The sequence below is a fragment of the Conger conger genome, chromosome 7 (assembly GCF_963514075.1).
Source record: "Conger conger chromosome 7, fConCon1.1, whole genome shotgun sequence".
Lineage (NCBI taxonomy): Eukaryota > Metazoa > Chordata > Actinopteri > Anguilliformes > Congridae > Conger > Conger conger.
Window position 1 is genome coordinate 52,680,749 of NC_083766.1, and position 22,843 is coordinate 52,703,591.

Here is a 22,843-nt window from a genome sequence, read left to right on the forward strand (position 1 = left end):
GGGGCGTTTGGGGGGGCGCGGGCGGGGGGATGAACAGCGTCTTCAGGGACTCAAATCGATGGGCCCGCTTCGAAGTCCCTATGTTCCCCTGAGGACGGCAAGCATAGGTTTAGGGGAAGGAGAACCACAGTTCCTCCAACCGCTGCCTCATAAACACAGCTTACGTTTTGAAATAAACAGTGACAACTCACTGAGATAAAAGAAGCTTTTTGAAATTGACCGTTTATGTTTAAGCTTCATCCCATACAGATGATGATTATTTTCCGGTCTAGCCCACTGAAGACATTCAGCAGATTCAAATAGATTTATACTCTTCAAGTCACAATATTACAATACCCTCATAAAATCACTGAAATGGCACTAAACACACCAGTTCCCATCATATTTCCCCTTCAGTGGTTGCAAGATGACACCAGACACAATAATTTACTGTGGATTATAAACTTGACAATTAACATTCACACCCTACAAACCAACAATGTACTAATTACAGGGCACAGTATATACTCATGACGGCATATTATAGAACATTTTAATTCTGTATTTGAATATACAATATATCAGTGATAATGAACTCCACATCCTGCAGGCCACAGTTGTCTGCAGGCATTTGCTTCAACCGTGCGCAACACCACATTTCACTAATCACCTTATAATCTGAACCAAGCATGTGAAATAATTAGTGAAATCTGTTGGTGTAGTGTACGGTCGGGTGAATACCTGCAGACACTGCGGCCCTCAGGACGCGGAGTCGAGCAGCGCTGCATTATATCATGCTAGATTTTAATAATGTGTGGATCATGGAAATGTGGGTTGTGAGTTCTTTAGAGCGTAAGTTTGGGAGGGGCTGCTTTAAAGTGTGTTAGGGCAACGTGATTGTCCTTATGTTAACGCACAAGAATCAATTAAGAAAATTACCCTTACAAGTGTAAAAGGACCTGACTGTGCTTACTGTAGACATAATGGCTTGGTCTCCATCTGTGTGCTCTGGGGCCGTGTCTTTCCTGTCTGTGACGGGCACGGACACTGGAATGACCAGGGGCGACAGAGGGACCTGGGGAGAGAGGAAGACCTGTTCCACAGAACAGGAGGCCTCCAGAGCCTCATTCCACTGTGTCGAATCCTCTTCCCTTTTCTCACCCTGCCGTGGAGAACATCATCGATGAAAGGGCCTACTAACCACAAAGACCCTCTTCATTCCGACAGGAGACCTGCCTCAAACACATTTTTTGATATTCTAACACTACAGATGCTGGTAAAAAAAAATTAAACAAAGTCTGATACCTGAGAATATTCAACAAAACATAACAAAATTGTGCAACAATCTTCTTACAAAAATAAGATGATTCTTTGAAAATTATCAGTAATCAGCCATTTTACTGGAGTCTAAAAGGGCTAAAGCAATTGAAACAGTTGTTTGACCCAGGTCAGTCTGAGTGAAAATCTGCCGACAACTGTAAAGTGGGAGCACCTGCATCAGGGCTTTCCTCAGGAGCGGGTGGTGTTCTGCAGGGCCAGACCAGAGCCTGGATTGGCTGCAGGTGGACTCTGAGGGGAGCGGTCCATAGCGCCCCCTGTGGTTAAAACAGGTAGCATAAGTAAAGAAGCTCACAGTGGTGCCCACATGCTGCCCTCCCCTCCACAATCTTCAGCAATATCCATCTGATTTCATCCACCTTTACTTGGCAACAGCGTAACTATCTCAACTCCACCTTGAACTCTTACTGGCCTTTCCTTACCTATTGTCAGTCTTTTGTCCGTTTTCGGCGACAGTAATGACTGCAAGCTTTCCTCCCTACGCCATGAAACAAAATCACAAGCGTACTCACATAACTTCTCTTGCTTTTTCTCCTGTCCCTCCAACTGAGCCCTGTGTGATGTTTTCAGCTCAAAAACCAAGTGAATTTATGCAAGTTGAAGAACTGCCTGATAAATTTGTGGCTTTTTTCCCCTCATGGTCATCTCTCTCCTGCTTACCAATTCTTCTGCATTAATCTGTTATCTTTAAAACATTACACAGCCGGGATCAGCAACCCACAGTCCTGAAGGGCCAAGCACTGCTGGGTTTCCACCCTCCCTTTACCTGGGAGTCAGGTGTGAAGACAGTGTGCAAATCACTGTCTAGCACTAATTACCCTGGAGAAAAGAAAAGCAGGGCTAGATTTCGATTATTTGAGGGCCAGAGTTGATGATGCCAGTTATACAGTACTTATGAAGACCAGACTTCAAGCTGAACATCAATGAAGGAACTAAAGTCTTCACAACTTCAGATAGTTTTCAAGTCATGATCCTAGAGACTTTTATCAAAAGATAGTCTTTTGATAAAAGCCAATGCTGACTATATGCAGTGAAACTAGTATGATCATACAGGTATTACCAATACTATGAAATTGTTGTGCTCATTAATTAAAAATGATTTTGACTGCTGTATGAGTGTTGTATTAATCCTATACATACTAACGCTGTGTGTATGTAGTTAAAATCTGTGTGTTATTCGGTACCTTGTAGGGATGACCGGAGGTGCTATCTTTACTGAAAGAGGCCATAGCCACCTGGCTCGGAGAGACGAGGTATAGCGGGTGCGGCCACTGGCGTCGAGCGGCAGGGAGGGGTGGCGGAAAAGAAGGAGCCGGAAGATCTGCCTCCTTCGCCTTCCTCTTCCTCGCCCTCTTCTTCCTCACCTCCGCCCCCCTCTGCAGAGCCGGTTTGGGGGTCTGGGTGGGCTCCTCCGGACTGGACTGTCCCAGCGCGGAGTTATCGACGGATCTGGGAGCGGCCATGGATTGCGTATGAAGACAGCCTTTGAGGCTGGAGACAGACTGGGGTGGGGGCAGCTGCTGGGGTCTACCCTTGGGGTTGGCCGGTCGAAGCTTCTGCTTAATCACGATGGTCGGTCGTCTGGTTTTTGGCAAGGGCTCGGAGGGGACCGGTCCCATGGTACAGGCCCCTCCGGAGCTCAAAGCCTCCCTGGGTGTCTGTAAGGAGAGCATCTCCTCCAGGGCTTGGAGCTCAGACACCGGGAAGTCTAACCCACTCTCCCAGCACTGAGGACCCAGGCCTGTTCTAGACCCAGAGCCTGGAGACACGCCGACCGTGTTTATCTCCACATCCAGGCTGGGGACCCACTGCGGGGTGACGGACACCCCCTGGGCGGCGTGGAGCTCGCCCGCACCCTCGCCGTATGGGTCCTTCGACTCCGTCTGGTCCCAGGGGTCCGGGGCCAAGAGAGACTGGGTTTGCGGAGCGCCGGGCTGTTGGAAGCCGGAACTCACCCCGAGCCCAGAGGCGAATCCGGCATACCCCAGGAAACCCCCGTAGCCCACGCAGTCAGCGCTCTTGCGCTGGGCTTTTGACGCGGGCTTGGGCGGGGAGAAAAAGATGGAGTGGTAGTCGTTGGCTCCCGCACCATCGCCCCCCCACACGCCGGCGGCCGCGTGGGCCTGGGCGGAGGAGGGAGGAGGGGGCAGGAGGAAGATCCCGTGCTGGGAGGCGCAGTGGCGCTTCAGGGCGTAGCCGTCGCAGTAGCTCTTCTGGCAGCCGGGCTCCATGCACCGGAATGGCTTCCGCTTCTGGTGGGTCAGCATGTGGCCGTTGCTGCAAACATGGGAGACACACTCGCAGAAATAAAGTGACAGCGGTGGAGGTACATTTTTTGTTCTTCAAGGATCAGGATTCAGTGGTGGAATGACTTGCCTACCACTGTCAGGACAGCAAAATCCCTCCCCCTATTTCGACGCAGACTAAAAACACACCTTTTCAAACTGTACCTTAGTCCTACCTCTGATTTCCCCCCCGTTCCGATATCCCTATCCCTATCCCTCTTGTCTAACCAAAAAAATGTAATTAATAAATAAATAAAATAAATAAAAATAATTGAATTGCACTTATGATGACTGTATGTTTAGAACAGCACTTCATGTGTATTTTACTAGTTATGGATGTGTTGCTTTAACTTGTGGAAGAACCTATGCACTTGAAAATCGCTTTGGATTAAAAGCGTCTGCCAAATGACTCAAATATAAATGTAAATGTAATCAAATTTCCCAAATGTACCCTGAAAGTACAGTAATGTTCTCTTTGGGTACAAATGAGTATGTTTTCCAAGCAAAAAGGTACAAAGGAATTTGGCTAGGGGTACAATTTCACGTACCTATATAGGGCACCGCCTAAGCGGCCAGCTTTCAAGCTATTAGTTTCGGCAATTGATATGAGGTCATCCCCTAGCCAATTTTGTCATTGGACTCCATTCATGATCAGAAAATTAAATATATTTCCGCTCATATACTGATGTTCAATCTATGCTCTGATGTTTTCGGAGGTCTGTTTTTTTCTCTCTAGCACACAGACAAAGACATAGATGTTTTTATTTCCTGAAAAGAGCTCAGGTTCAATTCCCGAGGCACGTAATTTACCGCTTGTGCGGATGAGCAAAACTGCGGACGTGGGTGGCAGAATTTTTCCCGTTGGTTCACTACTGGTTCTAATGAGTTCTAGAACAGTGAATTTAGAAAAAACATTCCAAAAACCCAACACTCAGAAATAAAGGTATCTACCCTGTAGGTGCAAAAAATTACCCCAAGCCATTAATTCATTCATTCATTATCCTAATCCGCTTACCCTGAACAGGGTCGCAGGGGGGCTGGAGCCTATCCCAGCATACATTGGGCGAAAGGCAGGAATACACCCTGGACAGGTCGCCAGTCCATCGCAGGGCACACACACCATTCACTCACACACTCATACCTACGGGCAATTTAGACTCTCCAATCAGCCTAACCTGCATGTCTTTGGACTGCGGGAGGAAACCGGAGTTCCCGGAGGAAACCCACGCAGACACGGGGAGAACATGCAAACTCCGCACAGAGAGGCCCCGGCCGACGGGGATTCGAACCCAGGACCTCCTTGCTGTGAGGCGGCAGTGCTCCCCACTTTCTACCCAAAGAGAACATGACTGTACTTTCAAGGTACACTTGGGAAATTAGATCCTTGATGAATAAAATGTACCTCCACTCTACAAAGGGTTAGAGGGTACTCTACAAAGGGTTAAGTTCAAAATGACCGAACAGAGAGAGAGAGAAAAGTGACTTCTGCAGATTGCCAAAATGGAGAATGCAGGTGCAAAACTCACAGGTGATCGTGCCGTTTAAAAGCCCGTTGGCAGATGGGGCACACATGCGGACGGTCCTGCTGGTGGCTGAGCAGGTGCTTGTTGAGGGCGCTAGCACTGCCAAATGCCTTATCACAGAGGGAGCACTCGTGGGTGTGAACCCTGAGACTCTTCATAGACACAGCCTCTGACATCCATAAGGGATCTTCCTTCATGCCCTTAATGACCGGGTCAAGGGGTGAATCTGAGATCAGCAACGCTGTATGGAAATGAAATATTGTGTTGAAATATTCACTGGTTAAACCAATATACTCTAACACTGTAAAAAAATAAAAAATAATAAAGAGTAACAGTGCACAACGCCTGAAAACCGCACAAGATTTGTCAACACCCAAAGTGGCACTGACCATGTTCCCTGGGTCTCTCTGGCTGTGTCCTGTTCAGCTGGAGTGATTCTGGAGCGAGCAAGGCAGGCAGTGGTGGAGTTAGGGGGTTAATGACGATAACCTCGTCCACTGGGAGGTCATCGTTTGTCGGGAGTGAGTGCAGCTGCACTGCAGAGGAGTCACAGCCTTCCTTTTTCAAAATCTGACCCGCTGAAAGTGTCCCCGAGGCCCCCTGACGCTCCGCCATCGCTGCACCCTGCTCAAGCAAGCACATAAAGTTACGGCTTCTGGTTACAAATGCTGCTGATGTCTACTTTATTACAAATCGTTCATGTAAAACATGGCGGATTTCATGTTTGTACTGCGTACAAAAAAATAGCTAGCTAACTGTCTAGCTAACGATCGTACAACCCTGGCGACGAGCCTCTCACACTAACTAAGTTAGCTTTGTGATGTTTTTTTTAACAATCGGTTATCTATTCATCAGGTCAGTGTTATGTTATCTTAGCTAGCTCGATAGCTTATGAATAATTTTGGAGATCGTAGCTCCCCAACCTAGTTTGGCCAACAATATTATGGCTGAGAAATCTGCACTCCTGACTTGATTTTCTAAAATCAAAACAACAGCTGGCTAGCTAGCCCCTCACCTGTTCCTTCCTGATAGAAACTAGATGGATTACAAATAAATAATAATACAATTTGCAGCCAGTTGTTGTAATAAGCAGTGATGGCACCGCGAAAAGAAACGGTAACAGCTACAGTTATGACCTGTGTAATTCGTGGATCATAACGGCTGATAACGGTTTCGGACAGCCAGTGGCCTCCGCCAACCCCATTTACCAGCCATGTGCACAAAATCTGATCCAGAGTCGACGCTCATTGGCTGCTCACATTTTCGTTTGATTCTGTGTTTTTCACTACAACGAGGGAAACGGAGTGATGGAATAATGGCTGACAGGGAAAACATTCGGCGAAGTGTTCATTATCAAAATGAAAGAGTAAAAAAGAAAGAAAAGGGGAGGGGTGTTGTTCATTCAGGCTTCTGCTGCTATAGGTGTGTGATATAAAAATCGAACTCTGATGTCAGTTCTATGGAGCGGAATGTTCCATTAAAAGTAGTATCTTTTGTAAAAAATTACATAAAAATAGAACTAACTGCAGAAACTAACTAACTTAGTGCAGAAAGGTGAGGTGGCATATAGGCCACGGCTGCCATAATGATTTTTTTTGTGACTGATGGAAGAAACAAGGGTGGAATCCATTCAGGATCTTTCAATACCCATTAGGAGTACTTAAGTTAGAAGGGGGGGGGGGCGTCTTTTGCCACAATTAATCTATCGTGTAATATTCAATATGACTTCCTGCTGACAATGTCAAATTAATTTTTAATTTGTCGCCACCTTTATGCTGTACTTCTAAACCACGTTACATTTAAATTACATTGCGGATGAAGCATTGACTTAAGTGAAGTGGACCCCATCACAAAGTGAATACCTGACTAAAATGATAGTAACTGCCCTCGTGTGGACTGTTTATAAAGCTACACCCAGAGCAGAAGAAAATGGCACGATAAGGAGAAACCCATAAGTGTTGAAACAATTCATTATTGGGTCTTGCTTTCTACGAAAATGTAGCTCACTATTGCTTATTTGGTTTTATAGTCTATAGTCTCCCAAATATGAATATTCGCAAGGTGACTATATTGGCTCTCTTCCTGTTCCACAATGCTTGCGAAAAACAGCTGTTCGTCATCACATAAAACCATGCATCTGAATCTGACTTGTCCCGTTGAAGATGCTCGACCAAATATAAACGCCTAGGGCTTTCCCCCTCCTCCCGTCCTATACAGAGATATACAACACACTCTGGATTGCTGCTACCCTCTACATGTACCTTTCCAAAGCCCCACCCAAAGGTAAACAAAATTAATGCACTAATTCAAATTCAACCAATCACAGACTATAAACAACATACAAAACCACGCCTGCTTATTAATGATTTCCTTGCTTTGTCAATCACTAACAGCTAAGCCAATCAATACGCAAGATTGTCTTTGGTCAAGACCACCCATTTCTTTGTTACGTTGTATTGTTTGGGCCAATCAATGGCGGCCGTTTTTTCACACAAGATGTTTTAAGACCCAGGAAGAAGTGGCTCACTTATTCGCCTAATTGGCAATTCCATTTTACAAAGTTGTTGAACGACGTCGAGGTTTACCATTTTAAAAGGAATTGTGTACCCTTTATTTCCAATTCCGTTATGTGCGATATTAAAACACACAAAATGAAATCAAAGTATACTATAAGTGGGGTTATTAAAATGCCAAATTAATAATTCAGACGCATGCATTATAAAATAACTAGAAATCACAGTATCGACATTCGTAATTTCTTAAATTGGAGTGTTGTCTGAGTATACTACGACTCAGAATCTGAATGCACGCAACAAAAAATTTAAATCGATTTATAATATACATGAAAAAGTAAACCCATTGTCGGATCCGTCTGTGACCATTACTTCTTCATTCCTGGATGTAAGGGACTAAATAAAATGTATAATGTCATAGATTAGTTTTATCGTAATCTGTATCTAGGTGCATACTTGCTTAAAGTAACAAATAGAGCTCGGCGAACCACCGAAAGTTTAAAAAGAACACGGTTTGTATCAGAAAGTTTGCTTAATGAACAGGCAAAAGCAACGGGCTTCCCGTCCCTGCCTGAGTGTTGCTGTGTCGGGTCCTGTATGGAAACCCGTGCGGGGCTGTACCGGAGACCCCGCGCTACCTGCACCTCTATCGTCTCGGGTGAGTTTGTTACAATGTAGCAATTTCTCTATAAATCTGTAAACTCTATTAAAGCTGCATCGTTCGCACACACCAAGCGGGACGCAAACACCACATTTATCTCCTTAAAAATACCAGAACCCCGCAAGACCAGGCAGACGATCGATTATAAACTGATTGCCCAAACAGACCCCAGGTCCAAGAGTATTCCAACATTAGCTAGCTAACTCAATATTTATACGCAATTGCTTTTAAGGGAGCTAATGTATTTTCATACCCATCTATGATAACCGTGCAATGTTGAGTAAGTCTTAAATTAATGTTATTGTCAAATGACTATACTAATTTCAACATTATGAATCAATTGCCAAATGTATGTAGCTATATAGCTACACTGCGTTTAAGTGTGTTTTATATATTTATATAAATATATACTGTGGCTGTATATCACAGCTGCACATTCAAATTGTCACAGGCTTCTGACTTCGGGACAGAAGAGGGACAATTCAACGACTCTCAATGAAACTGTAATGTAATGAAACGATTACAGATTGGTTAGCTAATTCAGTTGTATGCTACCTAGTTAGTAATAGCACACAACACAACCGTTTTCCTCTTTTTCCTTTTCCTCCTCCTCTTTTTTCATCGGTCTTTACCTCATCCGACGAGCCTCAAGTAATCAATAGGCTATAGAATACATCGTTAAAGAGCAGATCGCAAGCACAAGTTTGATGTGTTGTATACACGGGTTGTGAGAGTAGGCTATAATGTTTATCGATGTCGGGTGTTACTTTGGTCCCCGCCTACTTCAGCTTCCTAATGGGCTTTAATTTTAAACAAACTGTTCGCATAGAAATGAGCCCGTGGTTTTAGGATCGTGGCTTATTCTAGTAGTTTACTTACTTATCCATAGTCGTGATGCACATAAAAAAAAAAAAAACATTCGTAACAATAATATGCTGCACACAACTGGTTGTGTTATCCCGTGCGTGGAAATTGCGCGTTTTTACTTGGAGGTTGCAAAGCAAAGAAACAATACATCCAAATTACCTATTTTAAAAGCAATTGCTAGTAGTAATTAATTGATCATATGATAATGACGATAGCTTTGCGGCAAGTTCACATGTATAAAATGCGTAATGTGTGTCGATTGTTTAATTTGGATATCGTTGTGTTTGGGCCTTGTCAGTGTTGTTGCATGTAACATTCGACGCTGTTGCGCGGTATTCCAAGTTTCTTTTCCTTTTTTCACACTACCTGGTACACTCAGGTCCGTGCACTTGGTTCATTTTTCTTAACTTAACCATTAAACACCAATCCAGTCAGGCCATTTTGACAGTACTGTGAGTTTGGTCCATCCGGTATACAGTGGCATTTTTAATGCCCATTTGATAGACACCATTGACATGAAGCAGTGATTGCAGTTTCTATGTTTTGTGAAACCCACTAATAATGCACTCAGAAATATTGCCACACAACTTCACCTCATTGTAGTCCTTTTTAATAATTTTCATTCAGTACAGTGGCATAAATGTAATACATTGATAATGACTTCAATTACACAACCTCTACAGATGATGACACTAGTTGATTTTTGGTTTTATTCAAGGTCTTAAGATTCTTGTATGCATTTTGTATGGTTTCATGTAGGTTTCAAATCCTTTGATTGTAAGTTGTGTGAACTTGAAAAGCACTGTTGCCCAACCTTCTCTTCCATCCATCGTAACCCAAGTATATCATGCAATGATATCATGCATGCAAATGCAAACATTTGTGCATTAAAATGTAGTACAATTTTTAACGATTCCCGCTCATCTTTTTCCATGTGTCTACCTTTGATCTAATTTTTTGGCATATAGATTAGCATTTTAGAATTTTTGTTCTGGGAGTAAATTATATAAGAGGAAGCAGAGAAGTGAGTGTAAGACTGAAGTATAAAACAGAATACTATCTGGGTGAATTCACCCCTAGGTATAGCTGTTATTAAGGAGGAAGGGAGTAAGTGGGGGCACAGGGCCTTGCTGGTGTTGTACACTAAAATGTGCAGTCCGATAAGTGATATTATCTCCAGCCTCATTGGGATCTATTAAAAAGGCTACCTTAGAGATGATGCTTAAACAGTTGCTCTCTAGAGCAATGCTTGTGTACTGTATGTTGTTGAAAGACTTCAAAGTCCTTTGAGGAAAATGGTGTGATTGTATGGTCTCTGAAAGAAGTAAGCCTGAATTTTAACATGTATGCGACTGTTGTTTGTCTAGTTTGGTGCAAAATGCAAAGGGATCATTTGTCACAATTTCTCCAGGCTCTGCTGTAAATGTTCTGTAAGTAGCTGTCGGTTGCCAGCAGTGAAAGTCACACTGGTTAAATGGCCTCTGTTTGCTAAAGTGATGGTAATGGAAGGTAGCACGGTCATTTTGTACCAGTGATGAGAAGTCTGACAGAGGGATTCTAGGTAAAGGCATACATAGACCTCAGTCTAGATCTCTGACATCCTTATACAACTGTGTGACCTCAGTTTAGGTGTCTAAGCCACCCTGTACAACTTTTTGTGACCTCAGTCTAGTTCCCTGACTCACCATTCTACAACTGAGTGACCTGTCTAGATCTCTGACTCATGCTTCTACAACTCTGGGAACTCAGTCTAGGGCCCAGTCCAAAGCAGCTTGCTTGTCTACTGTTGAGTGTACAAGCTGTATACAATTTGTACGCAACTTGTATCCTCTATAGTGGGAAAGTAAGAACAACAAGTTCTTCTGGAAAAGAACATTGGGCAGGTTTTTAAAATTTTTTTATTAGTGCTTAGAATGCAACTCAAAATCAATATTCTTATGCATTTTGTAATTTCAGCCTTCGGTGAGCATGACTCCAACAAGATTATCAGACATAAATGTAGACAAAACACACATTTTAATAATTTTATTAAACAGAGTTATGAATAAAGTTGCTTGATTGGCCTGATTTATTCATTGTTTTACCTGCCATGGAGGCCTACCTTTGAACACATTTGAACACAGACTACCATTATGTACTTCAGCCTTTCAACTGCCTAACCTTTTGATCCTGGGGTGGCTCTTTCCACTGTATCATTTTCAGACTAAGGTGTGAAACATACTGTTTGTCTGCCAGTCAGCTGCTTGACCAGTCTCCTGTATTCTTGTGCAAGACTACAGTGTAGTTATGTCTTGTATCTCCATTCAGGTCGCTAAGCCACATAGCCATGTTTAGGTCACATATGGTTTTTTTGTCTCTGAAGGCTGATTTTCTTGTTCAAATAATGTTGGGCAATCAAAAGGAGTTTTGACAAAGAAGCTTTTAACGTTCTCCCCAAAGCTGTTACATTCCTCGATTTCCTGCTTGCTGAACTCTTGACTGCGTGCTTAACCTCCTGTGCTATTGCTTTGCAGTTGACATGGATGATGAAGATGGCAGGTGCTTGCTAGATGTAATTTGGTGAGTTTTCACTTGTTGGTTCAGTTTTTGCAGGCTCCTTAACGGCCAGCTAAGCTCACCATAATATCCTTTTCAGGGGTGTCTTCTGAATAACTCCATGTAAATGTTATGCCCATACAATCTGATATTAGGAGTGATTAGCTATCTTGTTAAACTTGCCTGCGTGCCCACCTGGCGAATGTGTGAGATGGAGTAAGACATACAGGTGTAACAGTAGGCCGCAGGAAGCCTGCTGCCGTGCGTGTGGAAATGAAGTCTTTCCAGTCCTGTACGTGATACTTTCTTTCCTCTCACGCAGCGACCCACAGGCTCTCAACGACTTCCTTCATGGATCAGAAACACATGTAAGTGTGAGTGTGTGAGAGTGGGATGGGGGACGGGAGGGGTGTGTTCTCTGTTAGTTAGGCTCCCGCTTCTTTTCCCTCACCAACTAATTTTAGAAATCCTTTCCGTGACTTTTCACACAGCCTGATTCAACGCACACGTAGTAGTACTCCGTTCAGGTGTCATATCGAGAACAAACGCGAAACCAAAACGCTCTCTGTCAAACACTTGCGCCAGTACCACGTGAGGTCCGCCCCAGTGCTTGAAGACTATTCCGCCCCTCCCTGCTCCCAGTGTTTTTGTGTGCCACTCTTGCACCGGTTTCCGCCTCTAATGGGTGTTTCGATAACAAATTACTTGCATTACTTGATTTCAATCCCGGTATGATTTTTTTTTTTTTTTCTCAAAATGGAAGTAATGAGGAAATTACTAATTGGTTTCCCAACTTCTCTGCTTCTTTTTTCCGTTCTGCCTTTCTCCGTGTTAATCCACCCACTTTCGCTGCCCTCCTTTTCTCACTGTGTCTGTCTCTCCCTCTCTCCTCTCCTTGTCCTTTTCTGTGCTGCTTATGCTTTTGTCCTTTTTTTTTCCTTTTTTTTTTTCTTTCCAATCTCTGCACCCTCGTGTGTTTGCCGGTCGCCTTGTGTGGCTGTCTCGTGGCCCCTCTGTGTCTGTGTTTGTGCGCATCTACATACATTTCCATGTACATATGTGTGTCTGGCCGCGCGCACTCCTGTCCTTGCGTGTGTGTAGCTGGACACCGATGACCTGTTGGATGGCTCGGCTGACCCCGCCAGCTCCTTCTTCTCCAGTGCTGGGGTGAGTAACCCCCCCACCCAACCACAAGCCCCCCGCCCCGTTCAAACACCATGTAACCAACCACAACCCCCTGAAACACCTTACATTTACACAAGCTGAAGCCCATGCAGGTACACATGACACCAAACGCCCGTTTTCAAACCCGTTTCTCTTTAGCTTGCTCTTTCTTCTCAGTTTTTTTTATTTATTTTTTTAGTTGCTCTCCTTCCTCTTTAGCAAAATATATTAAGGACTGTCCTCTGGCTCTCGTCCATGATATTGCTTCTGTGGTATGAATGTCGCCGTGTAACTAATTAACCGTTCTTGCTCAATGTTGAGTGTGTTGCTGCACCCAGCTGCCATTTGTCGTGTCTGAGTTTAACCCCTTTTCTTCCCTCTTGAGTCAGTGCATCTGCAAGGCCGCACCTTAGCACTCACTACCAGGCAGTGTGAGAGTCCGGTGTCGAGCGCGTCGGGGTATCAGGTGTCCGATGTGCTAAAGTTTGCTTTTATTGATTCCAGTCTCCTCCATGCCTGTTCAATCTCTCCTTCTCTATCTGTCATCCACCACTTTATTCATTCTTCCTCTCTAATAATAACTTGGGGCAGCCTATAGCCTTGTGGCTAAGATGCTTGACTGTGACTGGGAACACTGGTGGTTCAAGCTCCAGTCTAGCCACAATAAGATCTGTGCAGCTGTTGGGCCTTTGAGCGGGGCCCTTAACCCCTCATTGCTCCAGGGGGGGGATTGGCCCCTGCTTAGTCAAATCAACTGTAAGTAGATTTGGATAAAAGCATCAACTAAGTAGCTGTAATGTGATGTAATCTCCCTCTCATTCTTCCTCCTCTCTCTCTCTCAGGGCCATGTTCCCGAGGTCCCGGCGTCCAGCCAGCTGTCGGCGAGCGTGCCGGCGGGCGTGCCCAGCGGGAGTGTGGACCTGGACTTCCTGGAGGACGCGGACATCCTGGGCGGCTCGCCGGGGGGCGGCGTGGGGGCCGGGGAGCCCTGCGACATCCTGCAGCAGAGCCTGGCGGAGGCCAACATCACGGAGCAGAGCCTGCAGGAGGCCGAGGCCGAGTTGGACCTGGGGGCATTCGCCGGAGCCTTCCCGGGCCTGACGCAGGTGGTCCAGTCGCTGCCCGACCCCGGTGGGGCCGCTCTGGGGGTGGGCATGGGCGCCCCGGCCCAGATCTTCCCCGGCGCGGCCGCCGCCCCCGCATCCATGCCCACGGGGGCTCCGCAGGACGTGATTGGCCCGGTGCTGGCTCACCCGGGCCTGCACCTGCAGCCGCAGGTGGTGAACAAGGCCATGCAGCCGTTCATGCAGCAGATGGGCCTGGGGAACGTCACCCTGCAGCCCATATCAGGCCTGCAGGCGCTGCCCAACGGGGGCCAGCCCGGCCCCCTGGGCATCGGGCCCATCCAGGTGGTGGGCCAGCCCACGGTCATGACCATTAACCAGTCCGGGCAGCCCATCCTGGCCAAAACCATGGGAGGCTACCAGCTGCACCAGCCCGGCCCGGAAACGGGGGCTGGCGGGGCTCAAGCCCGGCTGGGGGCGCCGGTTCTGAGCTCCCCCGGTGGTGGGGGGCTTTTGATCCAAGGGGGAAAGAGCGCCTTGGGGCCCCCGGCCCTGAACGGGGCCGTTGTAGGGGTGAGCAGCGTCAGCACGAGCAGCAGCAGCAGTACCCTGACCAGCACAGCCGGGCTCCTCGGATTTGGCGGTATGCCCCTCGGCCCTGGCAACGCACCCCAGCAGAGGACCCTCAACCCAGCCGCTCTCATGCAGAACGTGATCATCCAGCGCACCCCAACCCCCATCCAGCCCAAACCCCCTCAGGGGGGCGTCATCCAGTCCCGGCCCCCCACCACCCCCGCTCTGCAGAACGATGGCGGGAAGGGCCTCGCGGTCCAGCAAAGCCAGGCTCCAGTGGTCTCCACCTCCCAAAACGTGGCCTTTCTGACGGGCAAACCCGGCGGGAACGTGGTCCTGACCACGCAGGCGGGCCCTCAGGGGACCCCTTTCCCTCAGGCCCTGTTCAAGCAGCAGGGGCCCCACGGGGCTGGCAAGCCGCTGAGCGTCCACCTGCAGCCGGGCAGCATCGTCATCCCGTCTCAGACCGTCCTGCAGGGGCAGAACCCGCAGTTCCTGCTGCCCCAGCTCCAGGCAGGGGGGCAGATCCTCACCCAACACCCGGGGGGTCATATCATCACCACCAGCCAGGGCCCCGGGGGCCAGCTGATCGCCAACCAGATCCTCGCCGGCCAGAACCTCAACCTGAGCCAGGTCCTCTCGGGACACATACAGCTGCAGCCGGGGCAGCTCGGCCACCCTGCCCTGTTCCAGATGCCCGTCTCTCTGGCTCAGACCCAGACCCAGACGCACCCCGTGACCGGCACGGCCCAGACCGTCATTCAGGGCATGCCCGTGCAGAACTCCCTGGCCATGCTGGGCCAGGTGGAGGGCTTGGGCCCCACGGTCAGCCTGCAGCCCCCTCTGGTCGGGGGCGTCCCGGTTTCCGGGAGCGTTGCGCCCGCGCCCCCAGGACAGTGCCAGCCGGGCGAGGGCACGGCCGTGCTGGGGAACGCCGGGGACCAGGCAGCCCACCCTCCCCCCTCCATCCTGACCGTGCAGACGGCCACGTCCGTCTCCGTCCCCACCGCCTCCCTGTCGTCCTCCTCTCCGTCCTCCTCCTGCTCCTCCTCGTCCTCCGCCGGAGGCCCTGTCGCCGCCCACAGCCCCGGGAAGCTGCTCCTCCCCCAGGGCTCCGGGATGATCCTGAGCCACGAGTCGCTCCAGATGTTCCTGCAGCAGGTCAGTGTGCCCTGACATTCACTCCCCCCCCCCCCCCCAGAGCACTTAGACAAGCCATCTTGGCAAATAGCAAACAAAACAAGCCAGCCCACTGACCTCTGACAATGATTTTGCTCTTTTTCCTGGGGGCCACATTGAGCTCAGGAGTTAAGAGCGGTTGCCAGTTTCATCCCCACCCTGGGTGTGTCGAAGTGTCTCTGAGCAAGTGGTACCTAACACCCAATAGCTCCCAATTAGCTGATGTGTGTGTGTGTGTGTGTGTGTTTGTTTGTGTGTGTGTGTGTGTGTGTGTGTGTGTGTGAGAGAGAGCGAGAGAGAGAGAGAGACTGGGTGAATGAGGCATCAGTTGTAAAGCGCTTCGGATAAAAGCGCTATATAAATGCACTCCATTTGCCGTTCCTCGAACACGAACCCAATGCGTTTTTTTGCTGGTGTCAGGAACAGCAGCAGCGACGAACAGAGAGCGTCTCGCCCCCTTCCGGGTGCGCCCCCGCCTCTGTCATCGTCAGCGGCAACGCCGCCCCCTCGGCCGAGGCGTGGCCCGGCCAGACCTCCGGCCACCCTGTTGGCCCCACCAACGAGGCAGCAGCGGTTTACCAGGTAGACACGCCCACCCCGTTGCTGAGCCCCTCCCACTCGCTGCTGCCAACGCCGCTAATCAGGACCCCGCCTTCCCCTGCAGTGTTGTTCCTGCTCAGTGTTCGCTTTTTTTTTTTGTTTTTTTTTGTCCTGTGGCCAAGCGTTGCTCCTGTTCGTGTTCTATTTAACCCTTCAAGGCCTAAAGATCATAACAGATACGGTATTAGAGTGTTCTTAACTGACCTTTCTATTGCTGATATAACAATCACTGCTGGTAAGTGAAAGCAATGGAGTTCAATGGAGAACACTGACGTGGAATTCTGAAAAAGAAATCTGCTCTTCAAAGGGATAAGCCACTCGCTGTTGCCACACCCCCCTCCTTCCCACAAGTAGTATTCTTTTAGAACTGGGTCAAACACATTTTGGAACAGCATTAACCCTTTAGAGGCCGCCCTGCTGATTCTTCAGAGAAGGAACATGTATATATATAGTATATAGTATAGTATATAGTAGTATAGTATAGTATCATATATAGTCCACTGTCATCTTGTGGAATCTCACTGCTTGGAAGTAATTTCCCATAATTGACCGTAGCATTGGCTCTTAAGCTTCAGCTCTCCCTATGCTTGTGTCTGTTTTCAGTTTGTAGTCTGTTGCGCTGATCATTTGCATGTCGACGTATTTACCCTCAACGTGTGCCATAGAACAAGAGGAGCTTGTTTGTTCTACGAGGTTGGTTGCGAATTTGGCTGTGGCTTATCTCGTGCTCCTGTTATCGATGTGCATCGGTCAGGTGTAATGCAGGTCACTCCTGCAGGCAAATACAGTCTGTTGAGCTGGAATTTTTTCCTTTTTTTAATCAGTCAAAATGTGTGAAATTTGCATTCAACTAATATAGTCCGTGTACTTGTTATTATCGTTTTAAAAAAACTGGTCCGTTTTGTTTTTTTGGTGGAAGATGACATTAGATGGAATATGTGTGCATGGAATGGCATCTCTTTCGAAGCATCTGTTCCTCATTTCTCAGCACCCCCCCCCCCCCCCCAGCACCCCTCCCGCCCCCTGCCCTGACTGAACGGGGAGCGCTGTACTGTTTATATACGCAGTTTACACCTTATTTTCCACTTTCACTACGCCTTCTGAACACAAATATCTGCTTTTTTTCTTCATCATTACTTACCCCTGCCTGCTCATCTCTCAGTCCTGCCTGCCCTGCAGTGTTCAGTCACTGGTTTCGGCTGTTACCCTTCCCCTAACCCCACAGCATTTATGGATGGGGTGAATTCCCCTACGAGGGCCCCACTATCCCACTACCTCTCACTCTCCACCAAACCCACAGTATTCTGGGAAACGGTTCCACCATTCCTTGCACCTTAAATCCCCCACTACCCCAAGTCTGCACCTCAAAGTATTCATCATCTCAACCAGACTACACTCAAAGACAAAAGGATTTATGAGGGCTTCCTGTAAAGGACTGATATTTTAGGGGTGTATTTCTACTATCAGGCTTTGAAGGCAGCTCAATCGGCCATCGGGCTTTAGCAATAAATTAAGTTATGTTTGTGTTATGTTTTGCTGTGTTTGTGGTTTTGGTGTTTGTTTTATATGTGCTTTGAGTTTTTTAAGACTTTAGCAGGGGAATTCTAAAGCACAGCAGTGTTTCAGAAAATCAAACCTCACTGATAAACCATTTTTAATACCCTGTTCTTCACCTGAAGTGGCCGTTGCAAAGTAGAGGGGAAAAGTAAAAATGAAACCGACTTTCGTTTTCGAAACGTTTGAAGTGTCTTATAATGACTGTCGTAATTGCGGGCTACTGTATAATACTGCTTCGTGGGTTTTGCTTCTGTGTTTTTATACTTCCATCCGCTCAGACAGCAAAACCGTGAACTCAGTTGAAGTGGCGGCGTCTGTATCTTTATCGCGGTTGTATCTCAGTATTATGCTGTTCACACAGGTTTTCGTTGTCAAAAGCCAACTTGCGATAAATACTGAAAAAGTGTAAACCTGGCAGGGTACTTCCCCCGTGACACTTCCGGTGCCGCGTTAGCATTACCGCTGCTTGCGCTGGTTGTTTTCCTCTTCTTTTCAGTTGATTTTACATGTCAGAGCTTCTGCCTTTATTCTTCCTCTGTGTGTTTACATTTCTGACATACAGCGCAGTTCTGCTAGAAATAAATATTCAATGCTGCTTTTAAAAACGTGTCTTATAATGTGTAACGGCACTTGAATGCCTTTTTACATCAAAACAAATGTCCAGTGACAGAAAATTATGAGCATAATGAAGGGTATACTGGATCTTGCGATAGAGGATGGGTTGTCTGTTTAATTGAGCAATTTCCAGCTAATGAACAAGGACTATAACAAATTAATGGGGTACAAGTTATTTTGTGTTTCAAGCATGTTTATAAAGTAGCCTAGTGTTTTATAGTGGGTCTCATTTGACAATTTATTTAAATTGCTGCTGTGCTGTTACCCGTCTACTACCTGCTTGTTGGTCAATGCAAAACCTTTCCACGTTTGGTTTGTGAGTCGAAATGCATTTCTGAAGCATTATAGCATTATTGATACCAGCTGCTTAAAATAAACTGAAATTGTATGCTTGTATTTGCGGTTGTGGTCTTTGTATCTCACTTGTGTATCGACCCATTTTTCCCCCCCGTAAACTGAATCCAGATCCCAGGACATCAGCAACAACCCAAAGTTCTGGGGACGTCGCCTTCGCACCCACTGGTCACGCACACTGCCCCCTCCTCTCTCCGACAGACGGACAGCCCACAGCCCCTGCAGCCCTCCCCGCTAATACTGAGCCAGCAGATCCAGTCTCCCCACCACCAGAGGCCCCCCTCGGAACCGCCGCCCCAAATCCAGCCCCAGCCCCTCTCCCAGCCGCCCTCCCGCTCCTGCACGCCCTCCTCCATGCCCCCCCTCTTCATCATCCACAACCAAATCGGGGGCTCCCCCCAGCACGCGCCCCAGGCCCAGCCCCCGCAGCTCCCCCAGGCCCAGCCCCAGGCCCAAGCCCAAACCCAAAGCCGGCCCCCGTCCCAACCCGCCCCCTTCCAGACGGAAGGCCCCCCGCCCTCCTGCTCGCCCAAGCCCCCCCAGGCCCCGCCGGTGCAGTTCCAGTTTGCGGCCCCCCCGGGGGGCGCCAAGCAGCCGCTGCCCCTGCTGAGCCTCACCCCCGAGCAGCAGCACACCCTGCAGCTGGTGAGCGCCCAGCTCCAGACGCTGTCTGCCATCACCCAGCCCTCGCCCCAGCAGAAGCTGCTCATGGACAGGCTGCATCAGGTACGGCCTCCCTCCCCCTGGAGCTCTGGGATGTAAGTTTAAAGACGAGCTGAAACGGAACTTTAGAGCAGCACTTTCCCATCCATGTCTTGGAAAGCAAGATTTTTACATCGTCGTGTACCGTCGTGTACCAGTCTGTCGTTCAAATGTCTGTCAATTTTCCACTCCCCTCCAACCAATAAGCTTTTCATGCAGTGGCGTGCATCCTCATTTGACATTCCCCTCCTCATTTGACATCAGTCAAATCGACAAATCGTCAGTCAAAGGTATACACTTGTGTATACCTGTACGTCATATCACTTCCATTTCAGCTTATCTTTGCACGTTTTTTGGAAAAATGCCTTCTGGTGTGGGTGGTTTCTTTTGCATAAAGTATTCTCTAACCAATCGAGCGCCGGCAGTGATCTGTAACGGCCGGCTGTCCGGCTTTGAAAATGAGCCGTCAAAAATAAATTGACAAATTTGTCGGCATCAACAATTTCCCAACATCCTTGAAAAGGGTACCTCATGATTTTGGCGCGGCCAGAGTGGACTGCAGAAGCTTTTTCGGGCAGCAGAACATGCTTTTCTACCAGTTTTTTTTCCCATTTCAAAATGGTGAAGTATTACATTAATGTCTAATGGTATTTACCAGATGCTCTTACACAGAGCGACGTACAACAAAGTGCATAACCATAATCAGGGACAAGTGTGCTGAAAATCCCTCAAGGGAAGTACAGTTCTAAGTGCTAGGAATCACCACATGGATAAGAACTTGGACCTTGTAGATGAATCTGATGAGACAAATTAAAGTATCCATAAAACCGGCTTGGCAAACATAATGCAAGCTAAAGTAGGAATACAAACAAATGTTTACAGCTAAAAAAAATATGTGTAGAGCAGGGGTCACCAACCCTGTTCCTGGAGAGCTACTGTCCTGTTGGCTTTCACTCCAACCTCAGCAAAGCACCCCTCATTCAACAGCTCCTGTAGAGCTGCTAATTAGTAGAATGAGGTGAGCCTAATTTGGGTTGCAATGAAAACCTACAGGACGATAGATCTCCAGGAACAGGGTTGGTGACCCCTGGTCTAGAGTGTCATTACCCTGTAACACCATTTCCCCTCACTCGCAGATCCAGCACACTATTATCCTGCAGGCCAAGCAGCAGGCTCAGGTCCAGCTACAGACGCAGGTCCAGCTACAGACGCAGCTACAGACGCAGCTACAGACGCAGCTACAGACGCAGCTACAGACGCAGCTGCAGACGCAGCTGCAAACGCAGCTACAGACGCAGCTACAGACGCAGCTACAGACACCAATTCAGACGCAGCTACAGACGCTGACCCTCCCCCAGAGCCAGTTCAGCCCTCAGCAGGACCCGCCTGTCGCCCAGCCTGTGACATCATCAGTCAGCGCCAGTACCTCCCTGCTCCACCAGACGTCAGTACTGGTGAAGACTCCGGCCACAGGTCCGTCCACTCTCCTCCTCCGATCTCCTGAGAATCCAGAAGCTGTTTTCTCCTGTTGTATTTCACCAAGTGCCTCTGCCCATTTGGCCCAAGGAGAACTCTCAGAAGCACACCTAATGTCATTACAATTGTCTATTTATTTCATATTTCCTGGTAAAAAGGTATCACATAGCTTTGAGGGTTTCACAGACAGATTTAGTTTCGCCCTGGTCTAAATTAATGTTTGTATGGAGAATCTCCGGTCAAATAGAATCTAGTCTAGTTCTAGGCTTAATCTGTGTCTGCAAAACTGACCTTTAGTTTAGCAAATCTGTTTAGTCCAGCCTAACTCACTGCACCTGAAGAACAGCCCTATAAGGTTGATATGAAACACCCTTGCATAGCACACTATGATACGGATGCATCACAGATGTACCAAAGCTCACACCCGATGTGTTTTTAGGTGGGGTGTTTACTCTTTCCTTCCTGTTGTCCTCCCCCCTTCAGTGTCCAGTGAAGTGAAGGTGTTTCCAGGAGCTCCTGTCGCAGCAGCCCACCCGTCAATCAAATCGGGACTTGCCCCAGTTACGCTTCTGCAGTCCGTGCAGGTGAGAAACGGGCTCGCGCTTTCGGTTGAGCTTCACGCCGAGCAACACAAAACCTGTAGTAACTAAAAACAGGGACAAACGGTGTCATTGATGCGAAGTGCCGTGAGCTCTAACAGATCCCCTTGTCTAATCTTCAGCCTGCTAAATGTGAGTGAGTCGGTGAGTGAGTCGGTGAGTGAGTCGGTGAGTGAGTCGGTGAGTGAGTCGGTGAGTGAGTCGGTGAGTGAGTCGGTGAGTGAGTCGGTGAGTGAGTCGGTGAGTGGGATGTTGTTTATATCAGTGTATGCTTTGCTGAAGTGCACCCTTACCATGCCAATAAGGCTTATTTAATTGAGTTGAGTGAGTGAATCAGTCAGTCAGTCACAGGCTTCATCCTTGAGGTGCTTTACATCTTAAAAAGTGATTATTTTCCACTCTTTCTACCCCGTCTTTAACGTCCTTTCCATTTCCCAGGTGAAGCAGGGAGTGATCAGTTCAGCTCCGGCCCTGCCCGTGGCTAAAGCGGGCATGCAGGTGCTGGCCACGGGACTCTCCCAAACGAGCGCTCTGCAGCCCCCTGCCCCCACGCCATCGGCACACGCACAGGTGAGGAGACGCAGATTACACAGCATGCCGTCGCACGCTCACATGCTACCGAGTCCCGATTCGTTCCGCTCGGCTGCAGCGCTCGTCAGACCGCGGCTGGCGTCCTGCTGGGCCGAACCAAACCGCCGTCGATTTAGTTCCCAGACTTCTCACGGGCAGGGAATCGAAATGTCATTAGTTCTGCAAATGGCTGCTAATTTGTTGTGCTCACCACATTGTTTGGTGCCCAGACGTTCTGCATTCACAAAAAAGGGAAGCGAGGAAGGAAGTGAGATTTCGTAATCAGGGTCCCTGTCTCTCAAGAGCCTGTTTTCACATGTGTGTATGTAGAGTGTGTGTAGTATGTGTAGTGTGTGTGTGTTCACTAGCGTGTGTGCGTGTGTTCACGAAGTAACTGCTCTGATTTAGAGCCGTTCCATTGCAGTTGACCAGATTTTGTTAATATTCAAGAAGGTCAGTAAGAGGAAAGGAATAGAAGTGGGTGCTAGCAGCTGCACGCTCAGATGAAGCACTTGCTAGTGCCCATGCTACTGCCCATGGAGGTGCCCTTCCAAACTGACAGGAGGATGTTTTAGTGGGCCTGTTATGTACTATTTGAAATGCATGTGGATGCATGTTAATAATGTCTGTGTATGTGTGTATAGGTGTGTATGTTTATATTGGGTATGTACTGTATGTGTATATACAGT

The 22,843-nt window shown here is 47.8% G+C and overlaps 2 protein-coding genes across 4 annotated transcripts in view; one reads left to right on the plus strand and one right to left on the minus strand.

Annotated features, from left to right (window-relative positions):
* On the minus strand, positions 1-9,038 carry LOC133133348 (zinc finger protein 827-like). The gene is made up of 7 exons (XM_061249450.1): positions 8,932-9,038; positions 5,515-5,749; positions 5,129-5,366; positions 2,502-3,594; positions 1,472-1,574; positions 953-1,141; positions 1-88 (listed from the first exon to the last, which is right to left on the minus strand). Exons 2-6 carry the CDS (start codon positions 5,738-5,740, stop codon positions 1,137-1,139), a joined length of 1,665 nt encoding a protein of 554 aa, XP_061105434.1. The 5' UTR covers positions 5,741-5,749; positions 8,932-9,038; the 3' UTR covers positions 1-88; positions 953-1,136.
* The window catches only part of LOC133132154 (BRD4-interacting chromatin-remodeling complex-associated protein-like), a 20,364-nt gene continuing 5,662 nt past the window's right edge, over positions 8,142-22,843 (plus strand). For 2 of the 3 annotated variants that reach the window (XM_061247363.1, XM_061247364.1), the window contains exons 1-10: positions 8,142-8,296; positions 11,680-11,725; positions 12,024-12,069; positions 12,803-12,868; positions 13,708-15,663; positions 16,102-16,263; positions 18,919-19,533; positions 20,646-20,982; positions 21,469-21,569; positions 22,023-22,154. In XM_061247363.1, the coding sequence (XP_061103347.1) occupies positions 8,236-8,296; positions 11,680-11,725; positions 12,024-12,069; positions 12,803-12,868; positions 13,708-15,663; positions 16,102-16,263; positions 18,919-19,533; positions 20,646-20,982; positions 21,469-21,569; positions 22,023-22,154 (3,522 nt within the window). In that variant the 5' untranslated portion in view covers positions 8,142-8,235. The remainder of the gene's footprint in view (positions 8,297-11,679; positions 11,726-12,023; positions 12,070-12,802; positions 12,869-13,707; positions 15,664-16,101; positions 16,264-18,918; positions 19,534-20,645; positions 20,983-21,468; positions 21,570-22,022; positions 22,155-22,843) is intronic. The other variant, XM_061247365.1, reaches the window with a different exon arrangement.